General features: G+C 35.8%; 2 protein-coding genes across 2 annotated transcripts; both read right to left on the bottom strand.

Annotated features, from left to right (window-relative positions):
• Positions 1 to 3,022: 3,022 nt before the first annotated feature.
• On the bottom strand, positions 3,023 to 6,785 carry LOC117788735. The gene is made up of 4 exons (XM_034627579.1): positions 6,770 to 6,785; positions 3,385 to 3,597; positions 3,304 to 3,332; positions 3,023 to 3,163 (listed from the first exon to the last, which is right to left on the bottom strand). The coding sequence occupies exons 1-4, from the start codon at positions 6,783 to 6,785 to the stop codon at positions 3,023 to 3,025; spliced, it is 399 nt and encodes a 132-aa protein (XP_034483470.1).
• A 4,410-nt stretch (positions 6,786 to 11,195) lies between these two features.
• On the bottom strand, positions 11,196 to 12,916 carry LOC117793605 (histidine-rich glycoprotein). Its single transcript, XM_034633977.1, has one exon. It carries the CDS (start codon positions 12,785 to 12,787, stop codon positions 11,246 to 11,248), a length of 1,542 nt encoding a protein of 513 aa, XP_034489868.1. The 5' UTR covers positions 12,788 to 12,916; the 3' UTR covers positions 11,196 to 11,245.
• Positions 12,917 to 14,334: the final 1,418 nt, after the last annotated feature.

Here is a 14,334-nt window from a genome sequence, read left to right as displayed (position 1 = left end):
GTATTTTCAGACGGGCTCAATCGACTCGGCTGTTGATCCTGATCAAGAATATATATACTTTGTGGGGTCTGTCACGCCCCCTTCAGCCTGTTACATACGTTCTGCGAAATACATAATACCCTTTTGGGCTTAGGGTATAAAAATAGCAATTTATTGATTTTGTGCACACGAAAATGCATTTGCTTGGCAACCCTAAACCTACTTATAATCCTACCATACACAATTTCAAATTGACTTAAAAGTTTAACAAAGGCGAACATATTTGGAGCAGTTGAGTAAAGTGGAGAGCTGGGGACGATGTGCCAATTAGGAACTCATCCACGTTGGCCACATCAATTTAATGGGCTCAAAGCAATCCAAGAGCCATTCGCCAGCACCATTAAAAGCCAGTGAAAACACACATTAAAGCGATTGCATATAAAGTTGCCCAAATTATAGTCGAAATAGTGTGCTTGCAACCATCGGTGGCACATAGAAATAAAAGCATACACATTCAATTAAATAGGCATTTGTGTAGCGCATTTGCAATTAAATCCACATCAAATAAACACCCGCAAAATAAAACAAGAAACCAAAACGTTATTATGAACATCAAATTCCCTAGACAACATTAGCATCTAATATCCAGTAATCCTCAGTAATTTACAAACACTAAACAACAAAAATATGTTATTTTTTTGAAGTAGATAAAATTGTCATTCCATCGTTCAACTCTTAAACAAACTTAGTGCTAAGTTTTATAAGACAGTTTGTATTAAGGTACGTTTAAATCCAAACTCTAAGTTCACAGAACTTTGTTTTACTTCGTTTAAACAAAATCTCTTTTACATAGAAAAATTAAGGGGTATCAACCAAAAAAATGTAAATATTTTTAAAACAGATAAATGATATTTTACATAAAACTAAAAATGTTTACTAAGTTCTCTTAAATTGTAAACAGTATATTCATTTTAAAGGCTTCTTGATTTAATTAAGTCAACCACCAAAACAAATTTCTGGCAGCAAAATTATATGTAAACTACAGGGTATGTCAACTTTGAAAAACTTAAACATATATTTTACATTTAAAGCAACTGTACCAAACTTAATGAAATGAGCTTAAAAACTTTTATTAAGATGAGTACATAATAAACTTACTATACATAACGTATGTAACTGCAGTAGTTGAATGCGTCTACTTGACTAACGGATACCCTGTTAAAAGGTTACTTTTATTCTTCAGGATCAACCTTCAGTGGATTAAGCATTTTAAGCATTTATGATCATTTACAGGGTATAATGAGAAGTACAAAAAATTGCCATTAAAGTGTGAAAGTGTGAAAGGCATTTGGCATTTAAGAAATCATTTAAATGACAGCGCTAATTGCTTATAGACAATGATATAATGGCCCAAAGTATATGCGTCAATTGACCGCCAGAACAGATGGATTCCATTCCAAAACCATTTCAAAAAAAAAACTGACTTGAAGACTATTCGATCGTTAAGATAATAAACAATATATTGATGGGCCGCCAGCTGTGTTTATCTGCCTAAATTGATCGCGGCCCAATTGTTATATCCATTAGCTGTGACGAATCAGTGGCTAGAGGTAAATTTTCACTTCGCTTAAGAAATGGAAATATCAGAAGATAACTTCAAGTGCAACTGGTCAGCTAAGAAATATCCTAAACTTTCTTGTATTATATAGAAATATGCAAATTTTATTAAATTAAGGAGTACACGTCGTTTCTTAGATGCATTGACGAGAATTCAAGCTCTTAAGTTAAAAGTCGTGTTTTCTTCAGCTTTGTTCTTTTATAAGAGCATATTTTCTTTATAGTTAAATTTTATAAGAATAATAATGTAGGTGGACTCTTAGCGCTAACAATTAATAAAGCATGAATTAACGACAAAATATGCCAAGGGGAAATTGTAATATCAATCAACGGTAAAATTTTTATTTGTTTTGTTGCGTCATCGAAAAAGCCTTTAAACTCTGTCTTTCATCATCAAAAAACTAATTAACAGGCACAGAAAACACTTTAAATCGGACTTAATAGTTTACTAATTACTAAAAAATTGATGTAACGCAATGTCTTGTAATATAACTTGTCAAACTAAGGCTAATTAAAATTAAATGGGAAGAGATTTTTAAATTCAAAAACATGGAAAACTAACTTACATAATTTAAAATGATATTAAAAAAATTTTTATGCAAAAAGTCTTGCCCATTTCGCTGAGTTTTGCGTTTTTCAATCCCATCTCAAAACCAGCTACCATTTTTACGAATGTTACGTAACGGGGCTGTGGAAATGCCCATATCCCAAAAAATATATTTGCGAAATTTTAAAATTGCTAGATTTTTAATAGTTTTTACAACAGTTCCAGTTCTTCCAATTAATTGCTCAAATTGGATTTTACATTTTATAAATAGTTGAAGAAAAAATTGTATCTGCCAGTATTCTAATTAGTTACTAATATTACAAAATCTTTAATATAAGAAAGACTTTTAAAATTTTTCTTACAATTTTTCAACGTAATATACGCTGTAATTGAAGCTCTGAATCTGCCAAAATATGAAGTCATTTGGGGTAAATAAAGCTCTTTGTTTCCAGCTCTTTGTTTCGAGCTCTTTGCTCCAATTAACTAATGCTGAGAAGCTTTGCGAATAATTTTGACCAAACATTTATACAGCTAGACACGTTTGAACCGCATTGGAATACGGAATTCAATTTGAATGCTTACAAGTTGGAACTAACAAAAGCAACAGCAGCAACAGAACTTCATCCTCTTGGCAGTTGGCCACAAAATTGTGTGCACTGCACATGCTAAAAATGCAATTCGCCGGCATTTCAACAGCTTCTGGTTGTTTAAGTACGAGTATGCAATGAACAAGTTTGCGAAATTGTAACGAAAGCGATAAACTGTTGAATTTCTCGTACTCTACGCAGTGGAAGTTTTCCATGGTAACGTGTACATTGCTCATTGCCCATTCAATGTGCTAACTTAATTTAGTTTACAGTCGACAGCATTGGCCACATCTCAGCCCCTGTTTTTAAACAGAAGAAGCGCCGAGTACCTTCGCTCTTCTCCTTCCATTACCCGTTCTAGATTCCTTTCAACTCGGAGTGCAGCCGCACCTTTCATTTGCTTCTGGTTCTGGTTATGGTTCTGGTTCTGGTTCTGGTTTTGGTGCTGGTTTTGATTGTGCTTCTGCTTCTTAGCCATGTTTTGCTCCATTTCTTTCAGCTGCCCCTTGCTGTGCACACACATCCTTTACCGCCAAAGGTATGTAGCACAAAAAGTTGCCACACAGTGCTTACTCTGGGGCAGGGGCAAAATGGGAAGCCAGCTGCAAATTTGTCGTAAATATTAAAATTTTTCATACGTTTATGCAAATTTACTTTTGACAACTTTACTTCCTGTCGCCGTTGCCGTTGCCGGTGTCCTCATTGTCCTACGTCTGAGTCTCAGTACCGCTTCTCTCTTTTCTGTTCTCCGTTTCACTGCTCCATCTCCAGCTTCATCTTCATCTTTAGAATCGTCTCCGTTTCCATTTCCAGCTCCGCCGTCGGCTTCCGTAATGAGGCTGTCCTTGCAGGTACCTCGACTGGTTTCTACGTTGTTTAAACACTTAACCAAATGTGTGTTCCGAGAGTGGATGTGTGTGTGTGTGTGTGTGTGCATGTCTTTTGGTATGAGAGCCGTGGCGCTTTATATAAGAATTTATTAAGTTGAAATTACATTACAAATAATTTTCATATTATTGTAATGCACGCAGACAGATATTTACACACAAACCATACACACACACACACAGACACACATGCACGCGCACACATGTAGCTACATATGTAACTAGACATTCTCCTATACAAATACATTGTAGGCGTGTCACAGAGGCGTTTAGTAATAGCCGTGTAATATTTATGTAAATATGTAACTGTTGCCTCTTCCACAACTCCATGTCCTTCTTCGTCCTGTGTGTCTCCATCATTCCGAGTATCTGACTGCTGTCAGTCAAAGTCTCTCTTTGGCACTTGCTTATTTATTCATTTGCATGAAATGTTTTTATAAAGATTTTGATTTCATTTATGCCATCAGCAAAAATAAAGCATGAAAAACAGCAAAAATTTAAGAAATAAACGAATCAAATGCGATTACTCCAGTCGGTAGTGTGTAATAAGTAGATACCCTGTAAGGTAGCAGCATAAAAAAGGATAGTCCTAGGGAATCTTGTCAAATTAAAATTAAATAATCTAATTGCAATATTACATAAGAATACGATAGTATTTAAATTGCTCAAGAATGTGAGAGAAACGGACGGAGGTGGAAAAAATTGGCTAGCATCTTAGACCAAGTTTAAGTAACTTGGCTATTGACAAATAAATATATGTTCTGTTTCTTTTTATCAGTTCGCTAGCTCAAAAGGGATTTACAATTTGCATTTTATTGCAGCTTGTCAGTTTTGGCTTTAATTACTCGCACGACAATGCACTTTTTACGCTGAGCACATATTAATTTGCAGTTTTAAGCAGCGGCGGTTTAAAGCCAAATATTTATTGGCCCTTTGGAATGCATATTAAATTCAACAAGGAAAATTGAATTTTTCCCTTTTGCCAATTCCTGTGTAATGCAATAATCAACAAGATGGAAAAATGTTGAAAAAGAAATACTCTTTAATTAATTACCATATATCTACCTTAATGGATCGACCAACATCTCATAGTTTGCAAAATTCTTCAACCAATGTTGGAAAAAATTATGAAAAATCAAAGGACTTTGTCTAAACTTAATCGTCAAGTATTTCAGATCTGTAAAAAAATATAAACAGGGCTATTGTAGTGAAAATTTAAATGTACGTTTTTTTTGGTCAAAAATTTATTTTTAGATAACCAAAACAGAAACAGAAATTAGGACTGAAATTCCGTCAACCTAGTAAATTAACATTTATATATATTCATATGTATATCGGATTGAAAACGCTTATGATATTCATCATACCCCTTCTGCATCCGAAAAAACACATAAAACGGAAAATCTGTTGCTGTTGTAGTTGTTGCTGGTTGCCGGTTGCATTTAAAATGTGCAGCATGATGCAATGGGGCAGAAAGTAAATGCAACACCAAAGCCAATGTTTACGTCCACGCCCACATTTTCCGGCCGCCGACGATTGGGTTTACATACAGTGTGCCCACATTGCGCATACGCAGCGTTACCCCTACAAGTTGCACTGCTTGTTGTTGCCCTTATTATTGTTGTTGTTGCTGTTGCTTTGTGTTTGTTTTCGGTTGCTGACACTGTTAAGGCAGCCGGACAAGTGTTGCATACTAAATGCGGCACGAAATCTGTGGGTAACATTCAGGAAGCAGCTGTCAGTCCATTTCGATTCACAGAGACACTCGTGGCACCATTGTCATAACAGGACTTGGTTTGGCATTTATCACACGAACCATTCCCTATTAACCACCTTACTATTGGCCACCCCCTTCCCTCCATATCTCTTCTTGCCTGGCAAAATAAACATTATTGCCACTTTTTGTCCAATTGTCATCGACAAAATTCTGTGGCACGACTCACGCTGTTGCTGTTGCAAGCTGAAATTTTTGTGGCTGTTTTTATTATGAATTCACAGAAAGTCATAGCTCTTAAGTCAGACAAATTATTCGGAAATGGTTTTCATTGAACAAAATATTGCATACTTTTGGGCTGCAATGAAAATTTTTCACAATAAGCTGAAAAAATAGATTAATTAAATGTTATTAATTGGTATGAGTAATTATATCACACATTAAGCAATGTTTAATTGATCTATCTGTACTCATATTCTTAGATTGGATGTGAACCAGGTGCTTTGAGATATTAATGTTATACACTTAGTTTAATTCTATAGAAATTTTTATATTATTGTTATATTTTATCTTCTAAAAAAACCACTTTACGGGGTAAAAGTGTGCCGAACAATATTCCATTTAATATATAAATTGAAAACAAAATACATAGATTACAAAAATAAATTACATTCGACACTCCGAAATTTTTTTAAGGAAATTAATAAACACTTGAATGCAGAATGAATTTAAACAAAATTTTAAAAAACTGTCCTAGAATACAAAGGCGAAATTTTTTTTAAGGATATTAGTACAAACTTGAATTCAGAATGAAATAAGAGACAAAACCATAATCAAAATGACATTCCGCTTGAAAATCGGTTCAGTCTTGACAAAGTTATACAAAGTTTAAAAAAACTGTCCTAGAAAACTGTCCTGAAAAACTGTCCTAGAAAACTGTCCTGGATACAGAGGCGGATTTTTTTTTTTTAGAAATTAATATAAACTTGAATGCAGAAAAAATTCAGAGGCAAAACCATAATCAAAATGACATTCCGCTTGAAAATCGTTTCAGTCTTGACAAAGTTATACCAAATTTTAATAAGCTGTCCTAGAAAACTGTCTTGGAAAACTGTCCTGGATACAGGGGCGAAATTTTTGTTAAGGAAATTAATAAAAACTTGAATGCAGAATGAATAAACGAGATTTATTCCCGATCTTTGAAAGCAGTTAATTTAATATGTTAGTTTATTATCTTAACTTAATAAAAATCAAATTTTATAGAGTATTTATTCTTCTTAACGATACAAATAAACTAGACTATTTTATTGAAATAAAAATTTTCGAATATTTTCTATAATTAACAGCGATGCTTTCGCACTGCTTTTACTGTCATTGGCATAATAACAATGTTTGGATTGCAACCATTTTGTTTTGTAATCTTTTTGCGAACATTTACTCTCCAGGTTGATCATCAATCATTGGGAATGGGTTCTGGCAGAGGCTTTGTTTTCTCCTCATCTCTTCTGTCTGTCACATACGCGAAGATAAGCACTTTGACTTTCCGTAGGGGATGAGAAAGGGGAGGGCAGCTTATGCATTGGCTTCGCCTGCCACAAAATTACTTGCACGCACGCAAGGGGACTCAACATCCCTTTGGCAGTCTGACAAAATTATTAAAAATAAAAGAGAGAAAGAAGAAAAGAAAATTATGGGGCGAGTTGAGAATTGTAAACATATATTGAATTTTAAGCTGTTGACGATAAAGGCGGATGGATTTGAGCCACCGCCCGTTGACTAACACGCCAAATCAGGCACCCAACACTACCTCCTCTTCTGGCCTGCTCTACCCTGCTTTTTCCGCTCCCTACCAATTTGATTGTCTGCCAGCGACACGCTCCTTTGCCATTAGCTCTTCACCTTGCCTGCTATTCTCACTTTTCGGCACTTCCAAAGTTTGCCAGTGCGTGTGCCAACATGTGCCAAAATTATTTCCGCTCAAAAATCCACTTCCTGCCACACTTTTGAGGCACACTCGTTCTTTCGACTCGACTTTGTCCGTTGCTTTCGCTTGACTCAATTTTTTATTTTTTGTTTTAAGAAAATTGAAAAAGTGCTCTTAGAGTAAATCACAGAATGCCAGATTGTATACAGATTTGAGCACAGTTGATGCCTGCTGATGACAATGAAGAGACCTAAAACATAAAACACTCAGCAACAACAACTAAAAACAACAATGACGGAAAAAGGGCAACAAATGCGACTGTTCCTGTCATATTGTCACTTGAATTAAATAAAGTTGTTGCTTTGAAATATGGCAAGCTCCCTCAAATGGTCTCTGTGTGTGTTTATACATATTTATATATATATATATTTGTGTGTGTATGTGTGCACACCTGTTGACTGGCTCAAAAGTAAAGTAACAAAAGCAACATCCGCAGTTAACCCAAAGGACGTACACCTGGCTAGGGCGAGTATACTTCCCAATGACTCTTAACCCCGCAACCTGACTCCATAAACTTAAATAAACGTCAACCCGGTCTTAACACTTCCCCTCTTCTCCCCGCTCTCCCATTTTACATCTCATGTTAATTAGTTGAAAATGAAAACAAAAAGATTGCAGCTTAGTTTATTTATATCTGCTCCATCAGCCTTTATGTGTGTGTGTGTTTCTAGTTTATTATTAAACAACACTTAGGGCATAGGCCATCTACCCCTTGGCAGCAGTCTTCAATGGTTCCCATTGGTCTTCTTTCATTAGGGGTAAAAACTGTTCCCACATGCCGCAACTGTACCCAGAATTCACTCTCTTAAACGCTCTCTTAACTCTGTATATGCTTGGGGAACGTTTTATTAAAGGATAATGCGCTACGACAATTTTCTGGGCATTTCCGCCAAAAGGTTCATCTTAACCAAAAACTTTAAGGGCCGTTTTTTTAATGCCTAGTTAAGGGTTTTGATAACTATAGTACTTAATGTCAAATTTTAAAATATATCTTTAATAAAATTTAAGGAGACATTAAAAAACCGGCTCTAAACTAATCAAAAATATTTATTGCAGATATTATGTATTTCCCAAAAAAAATTGTATGTTACTAAATTGAACAATCTATGAATATTAATAAATTAACATAATGACAAAACTGACTGCCCATTTGCACAAATTTAGCTATTCTAAATTGTTGATTGGTTTCATTTAGATTAACTTCAAAGAAATATATATTGCATACAATTTCACAATATATATTTTGCTGCGTAAATATAAATATAATTTTTTATTGCTAAAAACAAGTTAAAATAATTATATTAAAGACATGAAATACGTATTTATTTACATAGATCACTCTCCAATATCGTATAAAATTAAAGTAAAAGAAAATATGATAAATCAAGCTATCCGGATTTCACTTTCTATTTTATAGGATTTCATAAAAGGTATTCTATCACGTTACATTTAGGCTAAATATTCAAAAACTATCTTTTTTTTCATTTTATCAGACTTAAATTCACCAACTCAAAGTAAATTCAATTCACAAAATATTTCCAGAACTAAATTAGAACAGGCTAACAGGCCGGATTATTATTATTTCGGGAACAGCACTGCACTGCACTATGGGCGATTTTTTGGTTTAGCGACATAAAGTCCAAGATTTCATGGATAGCATAATCAAAAAATGGCTTAATTTATTAAAAGTATATACTTCAGTTAGATTAAAAATATTTGTTTTCGTTTTTTCGGTGCAAAGTCAGCTGATTTTTCATAAGACGTGCTTGAGAAATGTGGCGCCCAATGTTTGGTAACTTTTAAGAGCTAATAAATACGCAATTTTATTAAAAGTAAAAAAGTTTGACTTTGATAAATATTCTTGAGGTATTTCAAAAATATATCTGCTGTCATAAGTATATTTATATGTGTTGTGTTGTTGTTGTCCACTGTTATTGTTAGTATATTTTTTATCAACAATCTAACCAAGGAAGTTGTGTTTTTTTGGACTTTGTTTAATATATTTAATATTTGTACAAAATTTCAAGTGCGTAGCTTAATTTTTAGAGTTTTCTCCAACAAGTCGAATTTTTTGGCCAGAGCCGAGTGTGTAGGGGGTCCAATTTCCAAAAAGAATTTTTTTTTAAATTTCATTTTAGTCTAACTAACGTACACTAAAAATTTCAAGTCTCTAGCTTCATACTTAGAGTTTATACCGCCTTAATCGAAAAACCGCCCATAGTGCACTGGGTGTTCCTATTGGCACTAATTATAGTGCAGCTTACAAACTACAAATTAAAGTAAAAAATTAATTAAAAATGCCCATTGCTAAGGTTAAAAAAATAGGCTATGAAATAGATATCTACAATTTTGATCAAGTTGAGCTAAAAAGTCGATATAGTCTCTTTATACTGCTTTTTTTTGTCAAAAAACTAACATATACAATACACAAATTAGGGGCTTTCTCGTGTCGACTTGCTCGCTTATTTGAAACCCTATTATTACCCCTCACTGGGAACAGATGCAATGTCACAAGTGTTCCAAAGTTGTAGGAGCAGTTTTGGTAGACAAAACTACCCGCTTACAGTCGAACTCTTTAGCTCTTTAGTTGTGGACATTTACATTATGTGCAATACAGGTAATACTACCTACCCGCACATTTATATTATCTTATCGATCATGTTTGATTTTGGTATTTTGGGAAAACCAGAAAATCAAAAAACCCACAGTCTAACAAAGAAAATTGAAGGTGCCACATAAAAGACGTTTACATTTACCATCTACTATATCTATATTACCATACCATCTTAACCGTCGATTATAACACTGACTAATTCCAAAATCTAATTATTTTTACATATAATTCGAATTTAAATATTAATTAAAATTATTGAAATACATTAACGATAAAATAATGCTACTATGTTGGGTATGTTAATACTGTCATCCAATTTTTTTGCAAGTATATTGTCTATAAGAATATGTAGGATTTTTATTTTGACATTGAGTATAGGGTAAATATTATTTATACTAAGTTTAGCATTTACTTGCTTATTTCTGATAAGATTGCACCATATACTATAGAGTATTTAAAATTCTGTCAACAAAACAAAGTGTTACTCCTTTTCACCCTCTCTTTCTTTCACTCTGTGTCTCTTGAATGTTACTTATCAAATGTTATGGGCGCGTAACACTTCAATTGAATTAGGAAGCGATGCGTAATTGAATTAGTTTTTTAATACCCTATACTCTCTGCAGCAGTCAAAAGGGTATGCTTAACTTAAGGTGGTGCCTGTGCCTGCAGAAACGGGCAATATTTAAATCCGACTTTGTCCAGCAGTTGGATAGCGACATCGAACAGAGCTTTAAATGTATAGCTTGGTATAGCCCAAGTCGAGCATACCCTACCATAGATTCTACAACAATAGGCGCTTTAATTGCACGCCTGTTAGATAATTGTAATTAAATAACTTGGCATTTTTATTGCGCAAAATTAATGTGAATTAGGTTTAAAAATCTCCGCACGCTCCGAATACCACCTCAATGTAATCGGAATCCATTGCTTAATGCAAAGGATATACTGGACTAGTAATTCATTGTTTTTATATTTTTTTTATATAACTTCTAAATTACTGAAAACTTAATTGGCAATGGATTTACTTTACTTTACTTCTCCTATACTTCTTATCCATCCCCCCTCCACCCAGTTTCAAATAAGATTTTCCATTAATATTTGTACTTTATTATTTTACATTTATTTTCAAAAAGTTCTTGATATTATAGTTCACACATGAATTTAGTATTTTTAATTATGATATATGTTTTTTGTTTATAGAGGGTATATAATACTTTTTTTTTTTTTGATTTGTTAATATTTTTGGTAACAGATTGAAGATATATATTTTTTGATATATGCAATTGATCGATATCTTTGGGATGTATCTAAATGTTTTAAACATCAAAGTTGTGTCGTCTATGATGGTGTCCATGATGGGATCCATGATGAGGCTCATGTCCGTGATGCTTGTGCTTGTGGTGATCCTTGCCTTTGCTCTTACCCTTTTCCTTGCCCTTGCCGTGCTTGTCGTGCTTGCTCTCCTTTTCAGAATGAGAGTGGGAGCGAGCACAGCTCACCGGACGATCAGTGGATTTGTCGCCCTTGCAGTGGGAGCGAGAAAGGGAACGACTGCGTCGACCACCGAAATCAGGACGTGATGGTGGACCAAACGGCGGTGGTAGCGGAGGGCCGGCAAATGGACCAAAATGAGGCCCATGGTGTGGCCAGTGATGGGGTCCACTAGGTGGACCACAAGGTGGACCACGAGGTGGACCATGATGTGGCCAGTGATGTGGCCAGTGATGTGGCCACTGATGATGACCACGATGGTGTCCGCGATGCGGTCCATGACGACGTCCCATTTCCGACTCGCTTTCCGAGCTAGAGCTGGAACTGGAACTAGTACCGGAGCTGGAACTGGAACTAGAACTGGAACTGGAACTGGAGCGCTTCACTCGACGGTCATGCTGATGACCCTTGTGGCCATGTCCGTGTCCGTGTCCGCCTCCGTGCTTGTGTCCTCGACTGTGATGTCCACGATCTCCGGCGCAGGAAATAGAACGGGACTTAGACCTCGATCGGTTTGTCGGAAATGCCGTGCTCGTCTCCATGGCCCACGGCAGGCCGCCGAACCGAAAAAACTGCGAGTTTTCCCACATTGGCCACGACATGTGATGCGGTCCAAAATGATGAGGACCAAAGTGATGAGGACCAAAGTGATGTGGGCCAAAGTGATGGGGACCAAAATGATGGGGACCAAAGTGATGAGGTCCATGTCCATGACCATGACCATGACCATGACCGTGACGATGTCCAGGTCCATGACCATGACCATGACCATGACAGTGTCTACGCCAGGGACCATGCGGGTGACTGCGCGAACGGGATCTGGAACGATCCCTGCGACCATGATGACCACGTCGTCCAGCCCACTTGCCACCGCAGCCAAACAAATGACCATAGTTGTGCTCCGAGCCGGAACTGGAACTGCTCGATGAGCCGGATGAGGAGCTCGATGAGCTAGATGAACTAGAAGTGGAGCTGACGCTATTGGAGCGAGAGCGTCCAGATTTCTCGTTCGAATCCAGCTGCTCCTGGGGCTGTTGCTCCTTTTGCTGCTTCTGCAGCTTCTTGGACAACTTTTTGGCTTTCTTATCCTGCTTCCGTTGGATCTTCTTCTGCTTCTTTGCCTGCTTGTCTCCAGCTCTCCTGATCCTGGCCTGCTCCTTGGCCAGCTGCTCCATGGCCTGCTGCAGCATACGCTGAGCCTTAAACGCCTTCTTCATGGCTTTCTTGATGAGCTTGCCGGTCTTGGGCGGGATTTCTTGCGAGGACTGCGGCTGCTCCTCCGCCTCCGCGAACTCAATATCGCAGTCAAGCACCTCCACTTGCTCGTCCTGCGGCGGTTCCCCAACTCGCTTCGATGTCTCAGCCATGTTCAGTAATTTTCCAATTGTAAAAACAATAACAAATATTCAATATGCAATTGCGTGTTAGAATTTTAATTTGTTGTGTTTTTCTCTTGTTGCACTCAAAGCTTCAAGCTTTCAACTGATGATGTACGCTTGCCGGCCGGCAACTTTTATACTCGCCAGTGAACGTTTGCAATCGTTTGACGCCGACAGCGACATCGACGTCAGTGCCAATTACTGAGAGCGCAAGAGCGAGAGAGAGAGAGAGAGAGAGAGAGAGCTGAGATAAAGCTCAACTAGAACGACGCCATATGATAAAAAATATAAATAGCCCATGTCATGGTGTGCGTGGTGTATGAACCCGTTCCATAATATATATATACGTATGTACATAAACAAACGTTTATAAATATGTAAGAGAATACATTATATATACGTGTACATATTTGTTTTCGCATTCTGGTGAAATATGCAACTTCCCTTAGACAGAAGGTCACAACAAATGACGCAGCGATCAGAAATCAGTTTTCTTTGTGATGAAATTCATTTAGAACACGAGCTAAGAATTTCCCAAACCAAAATAATTATTACACTAGTTAATATAAGAAACTAAAAAAGAGTTGTCAAAGAAAGAAGAGAGCGATCTTAAGGCTTGAAGCCAAGATCACATCATAGCATATATATATTTTATTCATTATAATCTCCTGATCAACTTAATACTCCACAATCCGATCTGTTGAATTGTTCCTGCATTGTTGATCTGGAGCATACATACATATATGGCATACAGTTTGCTGATCAACATAACGCTCCACAGTGCTATTTAAGGCACTGTTCATGCATAAGTCGAAAAACCAAACAAATTTTAAAAACAATATTTTTGGTTAGGTGTCCTAGTTTTTAGGTTAAGTTAAAAGAAGAAGTTGTTTCACACTATTTCTTATTAACAATAAATTCAGTCCATAAATTTCAATTCCCAAAATAATTTCAAAAGGATCAAATCTTCCAACCATTAATAATTTCATATTAAGGCACAATAATCACATCATTCTCTTGTCCATTTTTGTTGTTTTACTTATTTAGCATATTGATCTTGCAGATCAGTTCATTGTAGTCATTTACACAAATTTTATTATGTTATTATTTAACTTTATTTATATATTTCATGGTCAATCCAAATTTTGATCCTGTATATCACATTTCTAGGAATACGCACATATACTTCAAGTTTCAGATCATCTAAATCTTTCAGTATATACATATTTTTAATTCTATAGTCACAGCTTAAACATTTTATTTTCTAAATAATTTTTATTTATGCACAGAAAAACTATACATAAATGTTTTTCAACATCAGAGCTAGTTTTGCTTACTACAAGTATTTCATAAGGACAAATCACACTTTAATCCAATACATCAGCTAAGATTTTATTTTCATATAGTTTTCTTGGTAACCAGTTCAATTTATAAGGGCAATTTACACTTTGATCCTTAAAGATCACAGTTTCAGGAGGAATTTCGTTTTATCATAACCATATAATATCTGATTTCATTTATGCTTTCAGAACTTT

This window comes from Drosophila innubila, chromosome X, assembly GCF_004354385.1.
Source record: "Drosophila innubila isolate TH190305 chromosome X, UK_Dinn_1.0, whole genome shotgun sequence".
NCBI lineage: Eukaryota > Metazoa > Arthropoda > Insecta > Diptera > Drosophilidae > Drosophila > Drosophila innubila.
Note: the sequence above shows the minus strand (reverse complement) of the source record. Positions and strands in the feature narration are given on the sequence as shown.